At 37.1% G+C, this 18,799-nt stretch overlaps 1 protein-coding gene across 3 annotated transcripts in view; it reads right to left on the reverse strand.

Annotated features, from left to right (window-relative positions):
• The window catches only part of LOC27208787 (unconventional myosin-VIIa), a 530,661-nt gene that overhangs the window by 57,470 nt on the left and 454,392 nt on the right, over nucleotides 1–18,799 (reverse strand). For all 3 annotated transcript variants that reach the window (XM_039298281.2, XM_039298279.2, XM_039298280.2), the window contains one exon: nucleotides 5,467–5,579. In XM_039298281.2, coding sequence (XP_039154215.1) covers nucleotides 5,467–5,579 — 113 coding nt within the window. The remainder of the gene's footprint in view (nucleotides 1–5,466; nucleotides 5,580–18,799) is intronic.

Raw genomic sequence — 18,799 nt, forward strand, 5'->3', positions numbered from 1 at the left:
ACAGTGACAGACGACAACTGTATGTGTGCACACGTATCCTCATGCATTGTAAATTTCACAAAATATGCTTTTAACCATAGAAGTTTTTAGACTTTAGATCAATATTATTTTTGATCAATTGACACCATGTAAAAAAAATCGTGGTTTGCATTGCCTTTACGTTATAATAATTTAAATATAACTTAGAAATAGTAATAGCCGAATCTATGTACAAAATATCACAAAATAAATTTCAAAAATAACTTTATATTACCATATTTGTCATTGGAGTATTCAGCTTGCAAGGGGGTTTGAAGCTGTAACGCTACTCAAAGCTGTTTAATGATTGAAATAATATTTGTGAGAATTTCCCAGGTATGTGTGAGGCCAATGATAGACAAAGCCCCCTTGAACGCCGCCTCTGCCCAACTTACACGCGTACTCATTTAGTACGTACTCATTTATTTAGTATATTTATGAAGTCATTTGACTTAATAAAAATGCATGTAAATGACCCATTTGTATTATTTAAAATTTAAATTAGATTCATTTGAATTATTTTGCTATATTCCAATTTGATAAGTAAGAAGAGCTCGCCAACTTTTTTCTTTGTCCCTTTAATTTCTCTTAACCCGTTTTCTTGAAGTTGACTATACGCAGAGCTAATCGATTATTTGAAATTGTTGCTATATAATCGATTTTATATTCAATTAAAGTCGTTTTGTTGCAATAGAAAAGTACGGAAAAATAAGCGCAAATAGTGATTGCGATAAGTAGTGAAAAATAAACTCGAAGGTCATATAAATGCAGGACCCATTATAATGGTCCATAGTAATGGCCTCCCTGTGGGGTTCCCTGGGTCACGATTATTACATATAAAGTTAAATAGTTTTTGTTTCTGAGTCGAATGAATGATCCGTATTTGAACTAAGGTCAACGCCGAAATAAATACAAATTAGTATTGAATCCGCCTTGCGTTTTTATTGATTGAATGTCGGCTTAAGACTGAGAAAATCTTAGATGTACTGGGCTAGTGGGTTATTTACTTGATCTGCTCGAGAGCGCTTCTTGTATGTACTCCTGGGTATTTATGTAGGCCCACGGGAAACAATTGCAGTCCTGAACCCCAATAAAATTCTGGCATTTATACACTGCATTGGACTTCAGGGGGATCTTTGAGTCATGAAGGGGTAGTACAATAGATCCGACTGTGTCCCACCTTATAATAATAAGCATTTGCGTGTTCTTCATAAATCCCCTCATGTTGTGCTATGTTAATTAGGGTTCTTAAATCCGGAATTTCATGACGATCCAAAGTACAGAACAAATTAGTTGGTAATTTTCGTATAAGTCTCTTAATAGAGTCCCTTATTGCTTGCACATTAATGATGAGGTCGGTATTATAACCTTCGAGATGTAGTTTCGATATTTAGAGTTGACGCCTACTTTCAGCTTCCTCGCAGAATGCTCGTAAACTTCCTTTGTATGGTGTTTCTCGGAAATTTCCCAGAAGTTTGTAACATGGCGTTTGGGGTTTCTATTCAACAATTAACCTTGACCTCAAGGTGTACCAGTCCTCGATGTTTGGTAGTACCAATGATCTTATTACTTGTTCATCTATTTTTCCTTCCACAGCTCCAAGTAGAATGCGTCGTTGTCACAGGTCGTTAGTTGGGTATAGTTAGAATGTAATCCACGCTACTAATGAACATATAAAGCGCTGAGGGATCTCCATTAAATGGGAAAATGTCTCTGAGTTGTCTTCGCGCTTCTTTTAGGTTGTTTTTGTTTAGGGTTACAAGTTGTGTTGCGGCAATCTTAGGTTGTTCCATTTTGTATTTTGTTTTAGTTATATTTCGATAGAGTTTATTATATTTTCATGTTTTTGTCTTCTGGAGTTTTTTATTGTTTTGATTTTTTCTGCTGCACTTATAAGTTGATTTAGGTGTATATTTTTTTTGTATGCTTATTTGGTAGCTTCGTTGAAAAAATATTTACTTTTCTATAATTTTATTATTTGTAATGTTTCTTTCTCCTGCCGTTGGACTTATGGGATGAATTTCATCTGGAATTTTCTTTGTTTTCTTCCACTTTATTAAAAAAACCGAAATCACAAGCGTAATTGTTCACGAGTAGCGGATTAAAAAAGTTTATTTATTTTCCAGTCACGGTTCTTTTTTTTCGGAATCTTTTTTGAATCCTACTGACTGCGCCAGTAAAATAGTTTTTGTTTTTGAGCCGATTAAATGATCCGTATTTGAAGTTCAAATTTTGAACTTAGATCAACTCCGAAATTTGCGTTTTAATTGATTGAATGCCGGCTTAAGACTGAAACAATTGGTGTGAGAAAATCTTAGATGTACTGGCTTCTTGCTTATGCTTATGTGCATACATATGGAAAAAGAATTCTTATGTACTACGTGGCCACGTGCCTGCCTAGTGGCTGGGTTTTGGTTACGGCTTGAGTGGATGCGCAATATCGAGAAATGTTTGTTTATTTAACGAGGAATCGATACGGCGGACCACCGCGATCGGTCTTTTATATAAGTGAATTATGAGGAAGGCATAAGTACGTTACTATATTACATATAATTAATTTTTAACATAAATATAAATAGCTAATTCGTACAACCAAATGATAAATAACTTTAAAACTATTAAAAAAAATTATTATTTTTTTTTTTTTTCATCATATTGTTACGAAATTAGCCGAAACTCCAAATATGTAAATTTGTTTCTTGGATCAGAATTGATTTCTGCCCAAAAATCGTCTTCTAGCTTAACTATGCACCCATATATACGTTCTCGTTTATTGTTTTTACTCACACAAGCAAGCGAACTCAATTTTTAGATTTCGTACGCCCTCAGCGGGCGTCACCAAAAAAGTGGCTGCTGCATAGTGCAAAGCCAGTGTATGGCCTTTACGCATCTTGTTATACTAATGTCTTGTTATACTATACTTTTGACAGAATAGAAACTGCCTAATCCCAGCAGTACATTATACACACAATAATTCGATAGGTTTTTCTTTTGTGTTTATACCCGCAACTCATAGAGTAAAAGCAAAGACACTAGAATAACGAGATGCGTAACGGCCATACATTCGTTTGGCACTATGCAGCCACTTTTTTGGTGAAGGCCAAATTTGCTCTCTTTCCGCTCGCTGACGCTGAGAGCGTAAGAAATCTAAAAATAGATTGTGTGAGTAAAAACAAGAGACGAGAACGCGTATATGTGTGCGTGTTGTGCTAGAAGACTATTTTCGGGCCGAAATCAATTCAGATCGAAGAAACGAATTTATATATTTGAAGTTTTGGCCAATTTCGTAGCAATATGATGAAATAAAATAAAAATTCACGCCCTGACTCTTATAATTTAAAAAATTTTTAAATTCGTTTGTTAAGATCGCCGCTCGAATTAGCTACCTTTAACATATTTATATTTATGTTGATAATTAATTATGTGTAATATAAATACACTACTTTTATTTGTGCACTAATGCTCAACAACAAATTTTTTTATACACATTTGTTTTTTATTATTTTTAACAATATTTCAAAAACTTTAATGTGTATTTTACAATTATTAATAAAGAGATCAGATGGTGCCCTTAGTTTTCCGAAGTATTAAAAATTTAAGTAGTAAAAATTAATAAAATAAATAAAAATATGAAAACTGTTTATTGCAAAAGTCATATCTGGAGGCACGAAATGCGGACACAAGCATTCAACAATCACTGCCTTATTAATTTTTTTTTCACGTCGCAAGCTGAATACCCTTATGACAAGTATTCTAATATAAAGTCATTTTCGAAATTTCGGTATAAATTATTAGTGCACTGGAGTAACTATAATGATTAGGTAATTATGTTTGACGATTAACGTCGCAGTAAAAAGACGGAGTTATTGTTTTTGTCATTATTTATTTGCAGCAAATGCAAAATTAAGACAGAAGCTAAAAGTGAAACCGCAACAAATATCGTTGCGGGTTCATGTTCAAGCGGCCACGCAAGTATGCTGCATGCCACAACATAATGCTTACTTAGCAGAATGCCGTTACTGTCGCTTATTTTATTTGGCCGTCCGTGGACGTTAACTTTAGTTATCTTAAACTAGATTAGTTGAAAGTTTGTAACAGGTTAAGAAAAAGTTTCCGCGTATATATTTATATAGTATATATAAGAATATATATTCTTGATCAGGATCAATAGCCGAGACGATCTGGCCCTGTTCGTAGTATGAACATCGAGATCTCAGGACCTGTACGAGCTAGAAGGTTAAAGAATTGTAGAGACAATGACGCAGAGCCAGTGTATTGACCCATGTTAATACTCCTACTCTAACCCCCACAAACCGCCCAAAACTACCGCTCCCAGACTTTTTCTAAAGTTGTTGATATTTTTCATATTTATATTGGTCTTAAAAATTTCTATCGATTTGCCAAAAACTTTTTGGCACACGCATTTTAACGCCCGCAAACCGCCCAAACCCGCCACTCCCACACTTTTGAAAAATGCGTTGATATATTTTTTCATATTTTTAATAGTCTTGTAAATTTCTATGATTTGCCAAAAATAATGTTTGCCACGCCCACTCATACGCCTACAAACCGCACAAAACTGCCACGCCTATCCTTTTGCAACATGTTTTTATATTTGATATTTTTCTATAGATTTTTTCATATTTTTATTAGCTTGTACATTTCTATCGATTTGCCACAAAACTTTGAAACTCCCATAAGCCGCCGAAAACTGCCACGCCCCCACTTTTGAAAAATGGTTTGATATTTTTTCATATTTTAATTAGTCTTGTAAATTTCTATCGATTGGCCAAACAACTTTTTGCCATGCCAACTCTAACGCTCACCAACTGCAAAAAACTGCAACGGTCACACTTTTCAAAAAAGTTTTGATTTTTATATTAGATTAGTCTTGTAAATTTCTATTAATATGCCAAAACATTTTTTTCCTCGCCCATACTAACGCCCACAAACCGCCTAAAACTGTCACGCCCACACTTTTGAAAAATGTTTCGATTTCGATTTATCATTTGTCTAGTTTTTAGTTTGTAGATTCATACCCCATATTAGATTTAGATCATGGATTTCTTTTAAATGATAATAATAGTGTGTCGAGAAAAGATTACAAGATTTAGTGTACTGACATATCAAAGAACATAATTTAATTGTTCGGAAACTAAGCCATTAAGCCATTTGAAATTATTGATTGGATTGTATTGGCTTAACATATTTATTTAGGCTTATATCGATAATGATGTAGGGGAATCTTCGGTGTTTGATAACTGTTTTCTTTAGTTTAAGTGATGAATAACCAACCAACTCCGCCAATTAAGACAATGAAGAAAAACTCTGGGACTTCAGAATTCGTAAATCTAAGGAAAAAAAATAACGTTGACGTCATTTCCGTGGTAATAAAGCGCTAAGAGACTTATTCCTTCTTAGTTTAGCTGACCATAAAATGATACGTACCTCTCACAATCAGCAAAAGTTTTTGTGTTGATGCTGGTTAATTGCTCATAGATTCCATCACTCTTTTTTAATTCTTCATCAACGCGCTTCATTTCTTTTAATGCCGCTGCTACCTAAAACGTTAAGACAAATCATTTATTAAAATATGCTAAAGGAGCTAGATGGTTGAGATTAAGCATACAGATTCTAGAGACATAGACACAGCACCAGTTTCTTGACCCATGTCAACACGCCCTCTAACCTCTACAAACCCCAAAAATACCGCCCCCACAATTTTTAATAATGTATGTATAAAGTTTATATAAAAGAGTCGATCACGCCCTGTCCGTCCGGGTTAACGTCGAGATATCAGGAACTATAAATGGTAGTAGATTGAACGGCCACACTTTTGAAAAATGTTTTGATGTTATGATATTTTTCTTAGCCTTCTAAATTTCTATCGAATTGCAAAAAATTTTATGCCACAAAACGAGCAATACCTTAATTTTTTTATTCTATTCCAATTTTTATCGGTATATCTATCTCCTCCCTTGTTATTTTGTTTGTTCTGATATAAGTTATCATGGCAACATTATTTTAGATTTAGCTATATAAGTATATGAGAAGTTAGACAGGAGAGTTTAGTACCTCTATCGCAATGCTTGACATTTTAAGGTTTTGACATCATGTTTCATGTTACTTACCATCTCACCCAAAAACGGAAATAAAGCGTAAACATTTTCGTGCGATTATTTTTTACAACTTTCAACGTGGATTAACTCGACCAACAGAGCATGTACTGAATTCAATTTTTGCTGATTAAGCTCCATCAAAGACCAGTGCTAATCGATGGAATTAGGAATTAGTGGGACCAGCATACAGTATTGCATTAACATTTGACCGTCAAAAGAATTTCATCCCGTTGGAGAAAAAAAAATTTAAATGTATAATATAGCGCTGGCTATACTTACTTTTGTATACTTAATTAACACTATTCAAAACCTATTTTTTTTTTTTTTTAAAAAAAGAAAAATTATACATTTATAAAGTTAAGAACTAAAATACAATATATAAAAAAGGAACGTCTATTTCGTGTTTTTTCAATTTTTGTAAAAAGAATGCAAAAAGATGAGGCTATTTACAGATTTTAGACATAATCTATTTCGTTTTTCAGTAAATAGCAGTTAACAGCTCTGGAAAACATTCTCTCAGCTGCAGCGCTACTGGCTAAGGGTAACACTTTTCATTATTTTTCCATAGAGACACTCCAGCGTTTTTGGGCACTTGCCTTTCTCTGACTGTTTGCCTTCTCTTTCCCCCGTTATGAGTGGTGAGTGTGGTCGTCATCCGCGACGCAGAGTGCCGTATTGATTCGGGTGCGCGAGTTACCACATCAGCAGTACCTACATCTACACCCCCGCCCCCAAAACCTCCACGCCAAAACTGTTAGTTCGTTGTCCTCTCTTCTTACCACATCAGCAGTCTACGTCTTCTCCGCCGTCTCCTTAAAACCCTCACACCAGAGCTGCTAGTTCGTCGCACTCTCATGTTGCAACATTGTCGGCGGGAACAGCTCAGAAAATCGGAGACATTCCCCAAATCTGATGGGTCAGCAGATTCGCGATCACCAAGCATAGTATACATATTCATATATTAGAGTCAGTCTTAAGCTAACTTCTGGACAGAAAGCATTTTAGATATTGACCTGTACAATAAAATTACTTAAATAATTAAACTACCCAGCGGAGTATTCTTGGGAGACCTGGAAAATATCTTATCAGCAGCTAACTGGAATCGCTACTATCATATTGTAACTGACGCAGTCGGAAACTGGACTAATGCAACTCCCTTTCATCATAGTTGTATTCAAGTGAGTAGAGTGAGAGAAAAAAATGCCAATACACATACAAGTTACACAAAATAAATAAAATTATCAAATAAAATTGTTCAAAAAGAATACACCGCAAGAATTGTTATGATGCAATACAGTGAAATTACATGAGAATTTTTATTTTTTTCTCAAATAAAACAAAGAGTGTCTGACCATGTAGGAGTTCAAATAGAACAAATATATTGGTCAGAATATAGCAAAATACACAAGTGTCTGGCTACATAAAAGTTCAAATAGAACAATTATAGTGACCAGAATAAATCTTTAAGTGTAAAATCTTTATGAAATGATTTAAATCAAAAAGAAAAAAAAAAAAATGAACATTTATGTTGTATTCAAAATGTGTTACAAGTGTGTGGCTGAGGCTCGTTGGTTGGAGCATAATAAGTGGACCGCGTCAAACCTGTGTGAAGTTGGCCTCGACCTGTTGGCTGCATGTAAATTGAGTTCGATATAACCAAATTACGGATTGCCGACGGTTGAGTGTGGGTTCGAGAGCAGCTCAACGGCTACGACACACTGGCGTCGAGCGGTTGTGTTGATGTTCGAACAAATTGTGCTAGTTGTTTTTTTTTTTAACAAAAATTGACACTCGTGACGTGATTGACTCCCAATCATTACAAACTGATTTAACCGACATTGCTTGTTCAGGGCGAATAACCAATGCGGCAAAGTTATCTGTCAAACTTAAATAATTAATCAAAAGAAAATTTTTGCTCCCTCTCTCTAATACATATTGATATACATAAATATACAAATTATAGACATATATTAATGCATCTTTAATTACAGTTCTACACAAGGACTATTAATCCATCACCACGACGAATATAGTCAACAATCAACAATTAACTAAATACACATATACACATACAATTAATTAAGTATACATATGCACACACACACAACAAATTATTTACGCAAAATTACACCCAATATTACATATATTTAAGACTTAAACACTCATAAACATAAACATACAAACATACAAACACTATGTTAAAAATTAAGATTTCTCTAAAGGAAGTAAATGTTTAAAATTGGAAAAGTTAAAAACTCATTCCTGCAACTAGAAGTAGGACTCGCTTGAGTGCAAGTTTATTAGACGTTAGGGAAGATCGGGTTGCCTTATAATCTATTGATAGACCTCCCTCTAGTGACCGACCAAGCACAATGAGTACTTCACCGGGGACAAGCCAGTTTTCTCCACCAATAGGGAACTTTAAATTTCGAATTACACTGTCTGTTTCACAAGAGGTTACCACTACAGGTATTCTATGAACGAATTCTAGATATCAGAGCAACATACAATAGAATCATTGAAAACACAGAAATAGAAAGGGCAACCCTAAAATTTAAAAAGGAATCGTTTGAGAAGACTTGCTTATATACATTATATAAATTATATACACGGCATTTAAGGACCAATTGGGGCTACTGTCAGAACTTTTAAGCCTAGAAGTCTACAGGAAGCCTTCGATGTGGCTATTAAGGAAAGGGATATCTTTATGAGAGAAAATTGGTCTAAACAAACACCGAGTTCAAGACCAAGTTGTTCCAATTATAATGGGAGAGAATTTCGTAGATACGACAGACCTCGAGACGAGAGATTTAATAAAAGACCAGACTTTGATAGAAACTTTAGATCTAGGGATCAAACATTAAATCACTCAAGATTCAGAGACAACGACAGAAGTTATACCAAAATGAAGGCTATAATGCCAAAAGAAGAGGACAGGAAACACTATGACAAAAGCAATGAATACCCACGAAATTGCGGAAGCTAGGGACCACAAAGACAGACCCCCCTTAACCACATAGAAATCGCAAATGAAAAAGAACTTCACAATATTGACGACGTAAATTTTTAATAAAAGCCTCGTCGGACAGACGGGATATTTAGAAAAATTTAAAGTTGGAGGTTCCTTACTATATATTGATTAACTTCGGTCAAAATAGACCACTAAAATTTCTTGTGGACACGGGTGCCACTTCTTCATTCATTAATCCAGAACTTATTGAGGAACATAACCAACAAAGGCTAGAAACACCTATTTTAATTACCACAGCCCTAGGCTCTCAGCAGCCGTTATGCCGACAGGCTTATGGCCCACCCGAACCGACGAGCAACTATCCTAGCTGATCCCATCTCCCTCCGAAGACTGAAGAGGGTACACCCCAGCGATCTCCTTACCCGGAGGATAACATAACATATTACATTTTAAGTAATTGATAACTAGTCTAGATTTTCCTTTCTTTTGTACTTTATAATTAAGATACCACTTGGTCTCATTTATATTTATCACACATTAGGTTAAGTTCAGAGGAATTACTGAACGATTCCTTTTGAAACCTTAATAAATAGAAACCTTATACTAAAAAAAAAAAAAAAAAAAAAAAGGACGTAAACAAAAGAAAACATGTTTATTACCGGTGGTCTATACACGGCCCTCAACTAATATAGTTGCATGGAAGTGACAAACTACTCGGAGAAGCAAGAAAAATTATATCTAGAGTCACCAATAGAAGTAAATCATTTGAACACGGACGAATTTTTAATAATAAACGACATTGAAGATCATGGCACGGTATGCTCGGACAAAGAAAAAGAAGGAAACAGTAAGCTAAGACTAGAATACTTAAACACAGAAGAAAGAAATGTATTCAAGAGGTTATGAAAAAAAAACCCAAATATCTTTTAAAAGGAAGAAGACAAATTAATCTTCACCAATATAGTTAAGCATAATATTACTACCACTGACGAAGTCCCGGTACACAAGAGACCCTTCAGATACAGTCCTTCAGAAAAGACAGAAATAACCGACCAAATTAACAAACTCCTAGAGCAGGACATAATTAAGCACAGTCATTCACCTTGGAGTGCTCCGGTTTTTTTGGTCCCCAAGAAATTGGACGCTTCAAATAAGAGAAAGTGGAGACTGGTTGTAGATTTCAGACAAATAAATGAAAAGACAATCAAAGACAGATACCCAATGCCACACATCAACGAAATCTTAGACAAACTAGGCAGAGCTCAGTATTTTTCAGCCCTAGATCTAGCTAGTGGTTACCACCAAATTGAGTAGACCCTAAAGATAGATCTAAGACAGCGTTCTCCGCAGTAGGCGGACACTTCGAATTTATCCGAATGCCTTTTGGCTTATCTAACGCACCTGCAACTTTTCAAAGGGTGATGGATAATGTCTTGGCCGATTTCAACGGCAAATTTTGCTTAATTTATCTAGACGATATAATAGTATTCTCAACTTCCTTAGGGGAACACATCGACCACCTAAAGGCTATTTTCAAGAAGCTTACTCAGGCAAATCTAAAACTTCAACCCGATAAGTCAGAATTTCTAAAAAAAAGAAATAGAATACCTTGGTCATATAGTAACCGAGAAGGGCGTCAAGCCAAACCCAAAGAAAATTGAAACTATAAAAGCCTTCCCTATACCCAAGACTAGAAAAGAAATTAAATCATTCTTGGGATCAGAGATTTCGCCAGGGTCACTAAACCTTTAACCCAGCAATTAAAAGGGAAGGCAGATGTAATGACCCCATACTGCGGTACCCCGACTTCACTAAGCCGTTCATCTTAACTACCGATGCTAGTACCGTAGCGAAAGGGGCTGTACTATCTCAAGGAGCTATAGGAAGCGACAGACCAATAGCTTACGCTAGTAGAACATTATCAGAGTCCGAAGCGCATTATGTCACTATCAAAAAAGAACTACTGGCAATAGTGTGGTCAGTAAAATATTTTAGACCATACTTATTCGTTAATACTTATTCCTTAAATAACCTAATTCTATGCTAGTGGGATGGAAGCTCCAACTCCTAGAATATGACTGTGAAGTTATATATAAGAAAGGTTTTCAAAATGTGGTGGCAGATGCATTAAGTAGAATTGTCATGGAGCTCAACGCTAACGAAACTAGACAAATCACTGCCAATACAAAAATTTTAATTTCTAACAGACCTATAAATGAATTTGCAATCCAAATTATATTAAAGAATGCAGAGTGTGCAAACGACTCGGTGGAAGCACCTTTTAAAAATAAAATCAGAAGAATTATTTCTAGGCCCTTGTTTGATGACAAAACAATGATAGAAATATTAAAGGCAGTGTTAAGATCAAACAAGACAAGATAATCTACACCACTGATACAATTTTCGAATCAGTGCAAAAAATGTATGCAACATTTTTCGCTTCAAATAAATCCTACAAAATTATAAGATGCACAACCTTTCTAAAAGAACTCAGAACTCCGGAAGAACAGATAGAGTACATATCCTACTATCATATCAAGAACAATCATAGGGGTATAGACGAAACTTTTAGTCACATTAAGCGACAGATTTTTGCCCCTGTTTGAAAGAGAAGATATCTCAGCTTATAAACAAATGTGACATTTGTCAAACCCTCAAGTATGATAGACAACCCCAAAAACAAATATTTCAGTTAACAGAAACTCCCAATAAACCTCTAGACATTGTGCACATAGATCTATACTCGATTAACAAGAAAATCATCTTAATAGATCAACCATAATAGACAAATTTTCAAAATTCGCGGAGGGTTACACTATTCCATCTCGGGATTCCATTAACATCTCTAAACATATGATGTTTTTCTTCAAAACCCATGGAATCCCTAAGACAATAGTATGCGACCAAGGTCCCGAATTTGCAGGAATTCTTTTTAAAGAACTCTGCAATCAATACGGGATAAATTTACATATAACATCTTTCCAACAATCAAGTAGCAACGCCCCAGTAGAGAGATTACACTCATCTCTAACTGAAATTTATAGGATCATTTTCGAAAAGAAAAAGACATTAAGACTCAACTTAGACCATGACCTAATGTTAGCAGAAACATTTGTGACATACACCAACGCAATACACAAGACCACCAAGTTTACCCCATACGAAGTCTTTACAGGACGAACACACATATTCGAACAATCTTACAAGGCAGTTAGCCAACAAGATTACCTGAGGGAACTGGACAGTTTTAGGAACCAGTTATACACTGAAATAAAGGAAGACCTTGAAACGCAAAAACGTACAGGAGGGAGATACTATTTTCAGAAAGGAAAATAGAAGAAATAAGTTAACTCCCAGATTCACTAAGCACAAAATAACTAATGACAACGGGGTAACACAACAAACAAAAGGCAGAAAATACATAAATCAAAAATTAAAAAGACAACTAGACGAAATAGTAATTAAAATATAATAATATCATTACAGATTACACATGATAGCAGCTCAACTGCTTCATGTTCAGCATGTTAAAGACAATACCCGCTAGCAGAGATCATCCTGGGAGAAGCAAGGATCATTAAAACATTTAATTCTGTGGCACACATAATAGAGCTAAAAGATTTGACAAACAACCTCAACAAATTAGAATCAAGCCTACAAAACTTACGAGACGAAGATTCAAACGATTCAATAACCCCGTTACAAAAAAAAAATAAATCAAGCTAAGCTACCTAAATTTATATTATATGATGATAAATTTAATTATATGATAAGTTTTCAAGAAAAATGCCCTAAGAGCTGCGGAGAACAACATGGACAACAAAGAATGTTTAAAACAAGTAATACAAGGAATGAACCCTATTTGCGAGGCAAAAATTATCAACACAGACGAGACAGTAGTGGAACCGGAGCAACAATTTATCGTTTTTATCAGCAAAAATCAAACAAGTGCTGAGCCAAGTTGTGCTGAACCATTCCTCATTGAAGGAACGACAATAAAAAACCATATAAACTGTTCCATATTTATAGAAGGAACCAAATACGATGACAGCGAGTTGTTCTACGAAGCCGAGTGGTAAAAAATGCCACTCTTACAGTTCTCTGCAATAGCTACTCTGGTGGAGCGGTACCCGCCTGGTATGACTTCCTAGATCCGTCCAAGCTGCCACGTCAACGGCGGAATGTTGTTCTCCATCAGCAAAACTATGTTTCCAACCTTGATGTTCGACGTATCGACGCGCCACTAGCTCCTTTCTTGCAGTAGGGACAAATGCTTGCAGCTCAACCTTCTCCAGAAGTGTTATTGCATTTGGGTCACCCGTTTCCATTTGCTGTGACTGTGGCCTATGTGAAGCTGAGTAGCTGAAACCAGTTAGGAAATGCGCCGGCGTTAGCACCTCAAGACTTTCAGCATTTTCTGAAAGTGGACAGAGTGGCCGGGAGATTTGGATGGCTCAAAAGTTCAAAAGTTAAAATACGCTTCTAATAACCGCCGAAATAAGTACGCAGAAGTTCGGAAAAATTAAATAGAAGCTTATCTCAAGCCGGATTCCAGGCTAATCCCAATGCTTCGATATCCGATCCATCATGGAACACCATTTACGGATTGGAAAGTGGCCACGCGACAGTAGTTTCTTCATCTGACGACGAATTTCTATCATCTCCTCAACTGAGTCCCCTCCAGAGATTAAAACATCAACATAGAAATCTCTACGAATAATTTGTAGTAAACATCCTAACTAATATAACAAACAGCCACGTTATACGTTCGCACATTTATTGTACATACATACAGCGGAATTGCGCAATTGGGTAGAACAACTAAATAAGCATAAGCATAATAGGCATAAATAAGAACGGGATGCCCCCTGAACCTCGAGGAGCTTGTCCGGCGATTGGTGAATTGGAAGCTGGAGGTGCTAATAACGATTTGGAACACAGCAACGTCGGAGAGTCAACTCCAGAAGACGACATGGTAAGCGGAACGGGATCGAACACGCCGCCGGAGGTGCGCCGCCAAGTAGCGAAAAAAACACCAACGCTGCAAACGTAAATGCTCATGACGATGCCAACACTTTAACATTTAACAACCACCGCGATTGGGAGTTGGCAAGTTTCTACGCAGTTAGACGTCATGCAACGTCGATTAAAGTTGCTCCAATTGGAAAACGACATTTTGAAATTTGAATGTGAAACAGTGCTGCCTCATTAGATCGTTGCTAGCAATGGACAAGGAAATGGTTCAGTTATTGGACGGTGCTTCTAAAAACAAACTCAAAGTCAACACATGGATCAACACATCTCAACCTGGTCACAAAGATGTTTAATCTATGTAAAGATGCCATTCGCATGCTTGTGATGTCCAAGTTAAAGGACCATGCTCAAATTTCGTTGCACTCCTCCAAACGTTTGCTGACTTTGCCGGTTCAGGAACTTCTATGTCAACTTGGAGAAGCTTTCCACAGTCAGAAGAGCAAAATATAGTCTCGACGCAAGTTTCAAGAGCGCAAATGGAAACTGTCACAAGATTTTTCCACATATGATTCGGATGGACGATGAGGAGCTAACCGAGAACATCGACTCCGTTCTGCGACAACAGGCACACATGCAATGTTTTAACACGTCTGCGCAGCTGTTGCAGAGATTTGCAAAGGTCTCGTTGCGTATATCGCATTAAGTGGAAAAATTATTATGACGGCAACTTTGAGTTAGATATACTATAAATACTATACTATACTATAAATACTCCTATTTGATAGAATGCAGCTAGTTGAACAGTAGCTAAGTGCTGGCAAAGGCAATGTCAAAAACAATGCCAAAGGAAATTCCGCCGAGATTGGAATTTGAAGTTTGTTTATAAACTGGAATTTTAAATATACAACTGAACCAGACTCAAAACATCCGTAAGAGCAGAAAGAGATTTGCCGGTACCGACAAAAACGCACGAAGTTCAGAGTTTTCTTCGATTATGCTTCTATTTTAGACGAGGTGTAAAAGATTTTTCGACAAAAGCAAAGCCCTATACGATCTGGAACGAAAAGACATAAAGTTGAATTTCGGTGCGACAGAGTTATAGTGTATTGAAACATTTAAAAGGAATCTTCTAGAAGCCCCTTTCTTAACATTGTACAGTTCAACGGATACAACGGAATTATTTTGCAATGCTAGCGCATTAGGGTTTTTTCTATTCTTATTCAGAAAAAGAAGCACAGTAAGTGCTTCATTACTTTTCAAAACGAAGGACTAATGTTAAAGGTTTATGGGAAGAAGGATAAGGCAGCTACTGGTTTCCCAAAATGCTAGATACATATTAGCAATTCTCTAAAATGTATAGATTATTGTGACCCTTCTGCCTATGCGCCACACTTGGAACACGGAGACCTGGCGACCGAGTTGGTGCGGTATATTTCCCACCGGTGAAACTTTCCCCTTCACACCCTTTCGCCTTAAACCAACCGCGTGTGACCCAAAGTGGGCGGCTACGTGGCCTTGACTGTTGACGCCGCTTCGGCCGGCAGAATATCCAAAACCTGGCGAAAGGTACAAAGCCTGGAATGCCTGAAAACAACATTATTACTCTATGTAGAAGCTACACATAAGGATATCCACCCTCGGCTAATCATGAGGCTAGGGCACGGATTGAGGAGGCCCTACCAAACATTCTCCCCAAACCCGCCTCGACGGAGGCACACTTGGCCGTCGGACTAAGCAATGCAACAAGTGCACCCACAACTGAATTTTCTGTAATAAGCATTATATGCCAGCAGCATGTGCCACCGGACATATAACTTTCTCCTCCAATATGTATTAGATCTAGAGTTTGGACGTATAAGTAACTTTCCCTTCCTCTTCCATGGCTGTGAAGAAAATGATGGAACTGAAGGGCAAATCGCGCCGACATATGAAGTTCCTGCACATCGACGCGACAGCAAAGACGTTTCCGGATGAAAGCTTTTCGGTGTCGTTGCACAAGGGAACGCTGAATGCTCTTTTTGTCGACGATGAACCTGAAACGAGAGCGGTGGTGGAAAACTATTCCAAGGAAATACTTAGAGCCATGAGGTGGGTAATGTGCACAGTCTGAGATCGAAGGAATTCAATTTTTCTATTTGTACATCAGGAACAGTGGTCGCTATGGGGGTATCTTCCTGCTGCAAGAGCACATCCTCAATTTCCTACTGGAGTTCCTGCCCAAGCACAATTGCATGCTGAGGATTGTTGGGGTGGAACAGGCCAACAAAGAGAAGAATGCCGATGATGCCTTGACGCTGCCTGTTTTCGCAGTCGTCGCTACGCAATTTAAGAGCCTTCCAATGCCAGTGAGTAGACCGGAATAAAAAGTAAAGAACACTTCGTTTGTGGAAAGAGGAGAGAACTGACGCTTCTATTACCTCCTGCTAATTTGTGCTCCAACTGAAAATTCCTCCTCATCATATTTAAGCTGGCTCTAAGATCCAGGCAGATGGCTTGGATCCATAAGTCACAGTGTTCAATTTAAATACACTCAACGCATCTTTGGACACTCACTGCAAAGTGAAAAATCTGAAAATCTAAAAAATCTGAAGAGAAGCAGTATATTACAAATTTTTTGTTGAATTGTTGGCCCTGCAAGAAGTAAGTCGGTTAAAGAGCTGCCAGAAGTCGTTATAGTAGATCCATCAAACACGACACGAAGCTTTGTGCTCTTGCTCTCCTGCTTATTTACGCAATGGTGAGGCATTGAACGTGTGCCTGAAAGTGTAAAACTTTATTATCAAATCGATTAATCAGGAAATTCATAGTCTTTTATAATTGGCCTTCGAAGGTTCGAGCTAGCGAATGGCCTCTAGTGCCACGCCGCCTAAGCTCCACCGTAGATATGGAAATTTTTCAATGTCACTTAGATAATCTTCATTTCCGATGACTGTTGTAAAAGTTCCGAGAAAATACGGCATATCAGAATAGGATCCATGAAAACGATCAATTTCCAGATTTGGCAACCGAGGCTTCCTAGTTCGAAAAGGAAGATCCGCATTGTTAGCAATAGATGTTTAATAGCGGTTGAGGCCAGCAATTGCGACTTGCAATGAGCAGCTAATTCTCGGTTTAGTTTTCCTTTTACTTTCATGATAACTGCGGATAGTTCATATCGATAGTCACTCAAGATTCCTAAAATCCAATTTTTCCAACGATGTCTGCCCCGAATCAAGTTTAGGGAATTGATCCATTCCACTCGCGTCAGTAAGTCAGATTCATCATGATTAACCGTATCAGTGTTTAAATAAAAATTCATCGAGTACATTTGCCGCAGCATAGATAAAACTTTAGGTAGAAGTCCACATCACTTGGGGATTAAATTTGACCCCGTTACATATTTTCCGTACCAGATATTATTCTGTTACGCGAAAAAATAAAATAAAAGAAGATATCCGAAAGCGCCAGATGCACAAAACACCCTTTAATTTACTGCGAAATTGTAGATGTAACAAGCGTCTCCGAAATTGAACGGGACCATTAACTTTGTTGTTGTTGTTCTTGAAGGCAAATTGCCTGCGACAGCTATAAAATGCGGGTTGTTTAAACGATTTTAAATAATAACAAGACCGATTTCCAGACTGAAATAAAAATTAGATCTCATGGGGAAAACAACAGATATGCAACACATAGGGTTACGATTAATAAGAACGGACAAATAGGTTACATTAATGTATACATATGCTCTGTTTTATTCGGAGATGCTGACTAGACTAAGCGAAAGCTTGGCTTCAAAATATAAACCCATAGACATAAGCTTACAAAGTTGTTTGCCTGAAGAGATAATGCGACAACTTTAGGGAGAGAAGAAAGTAGGGCGAAAAGAGAGAGATCTGCAGGTACGCAGCACCTTTGCACGTATGACTAGGCGCTGGCGATCCCCTTTTTGGTCACTTGCCTTTTTCTGACTGTCTGCATTCTCTTTCCCCCGTTATGAGTGGCGAGTGTGGTCGGCACCCGCGACGCAGAGTGCCGTATCGATTCGGTTGCGCGCACAAACAACTAACGTGTAACGAATTAAAATGATGGAAGACTAGAGTACCTGTACTTGCGGGTGCACGCTTTAAAGGCCGGCTCTAGCTCATGGCGTTGGGTGTGGTGGTCTTGCTTGTACAGACATCTTTTCGTTACAGGCAATAATGAATAAGACCAAGAAATTGAGCGTACTTACAACAACAACAAAATGAAGGAGCTAGTATACAAAATCGGAGGAAGCAAATTAATACTTTCGGAAGCGGACAGTTCTAAAATGGGAGGAAAGTTTTAGAATTTTGTCGCCTGCGAAGCACAGGTGGAATCGTGTTCGCGTATTGCCCTACCCTACCTAAGACCACTTTCCTTAAGAGCATAGCTCTAGTGGCCCCTTTAGTGCCCTACGTCCGGAGAAAAATCAGCCGAGTCAGTATTTAGGTTTTTAGAAATTCATATTTTCTTAAAAATAGGTACATACTAAAGGAAACAAGTAAATATGGAAATACAGACTAGAGTAACTCAAAGGAATCTAAAGAAAGGTTTTTCTTAGTTGCGAGATCAGAAAAAGAAGGTTTAAAAGAAGGTTTAACTTTAAGGTTTAAAGTTACTAGCGGCTAAATATATTTACGGAAAGGAACAAAGCATTCATTTAAATCTTCAATAATTTTTAGAGTTCTCTCTATAATCTTGTTCCATGAATTATTAT

Source organism: Drosophila simulans, unplaced genomic scaffold, assembly GCF_016746395.2.
Source record: "Drosophila simulans strain w501 unplaced genomic scaffold, Prin_Dsim_3.1 Segkk6_quiver_pilon, whole genome shotgun sequence".
In the NCBI taxonomy this organism is placed as follows: Eukaryota; Metazoa; Arthropoda; class Insecta; order Diptera; family Drosophilidae; genus Drosophila; species Drosophila simulans.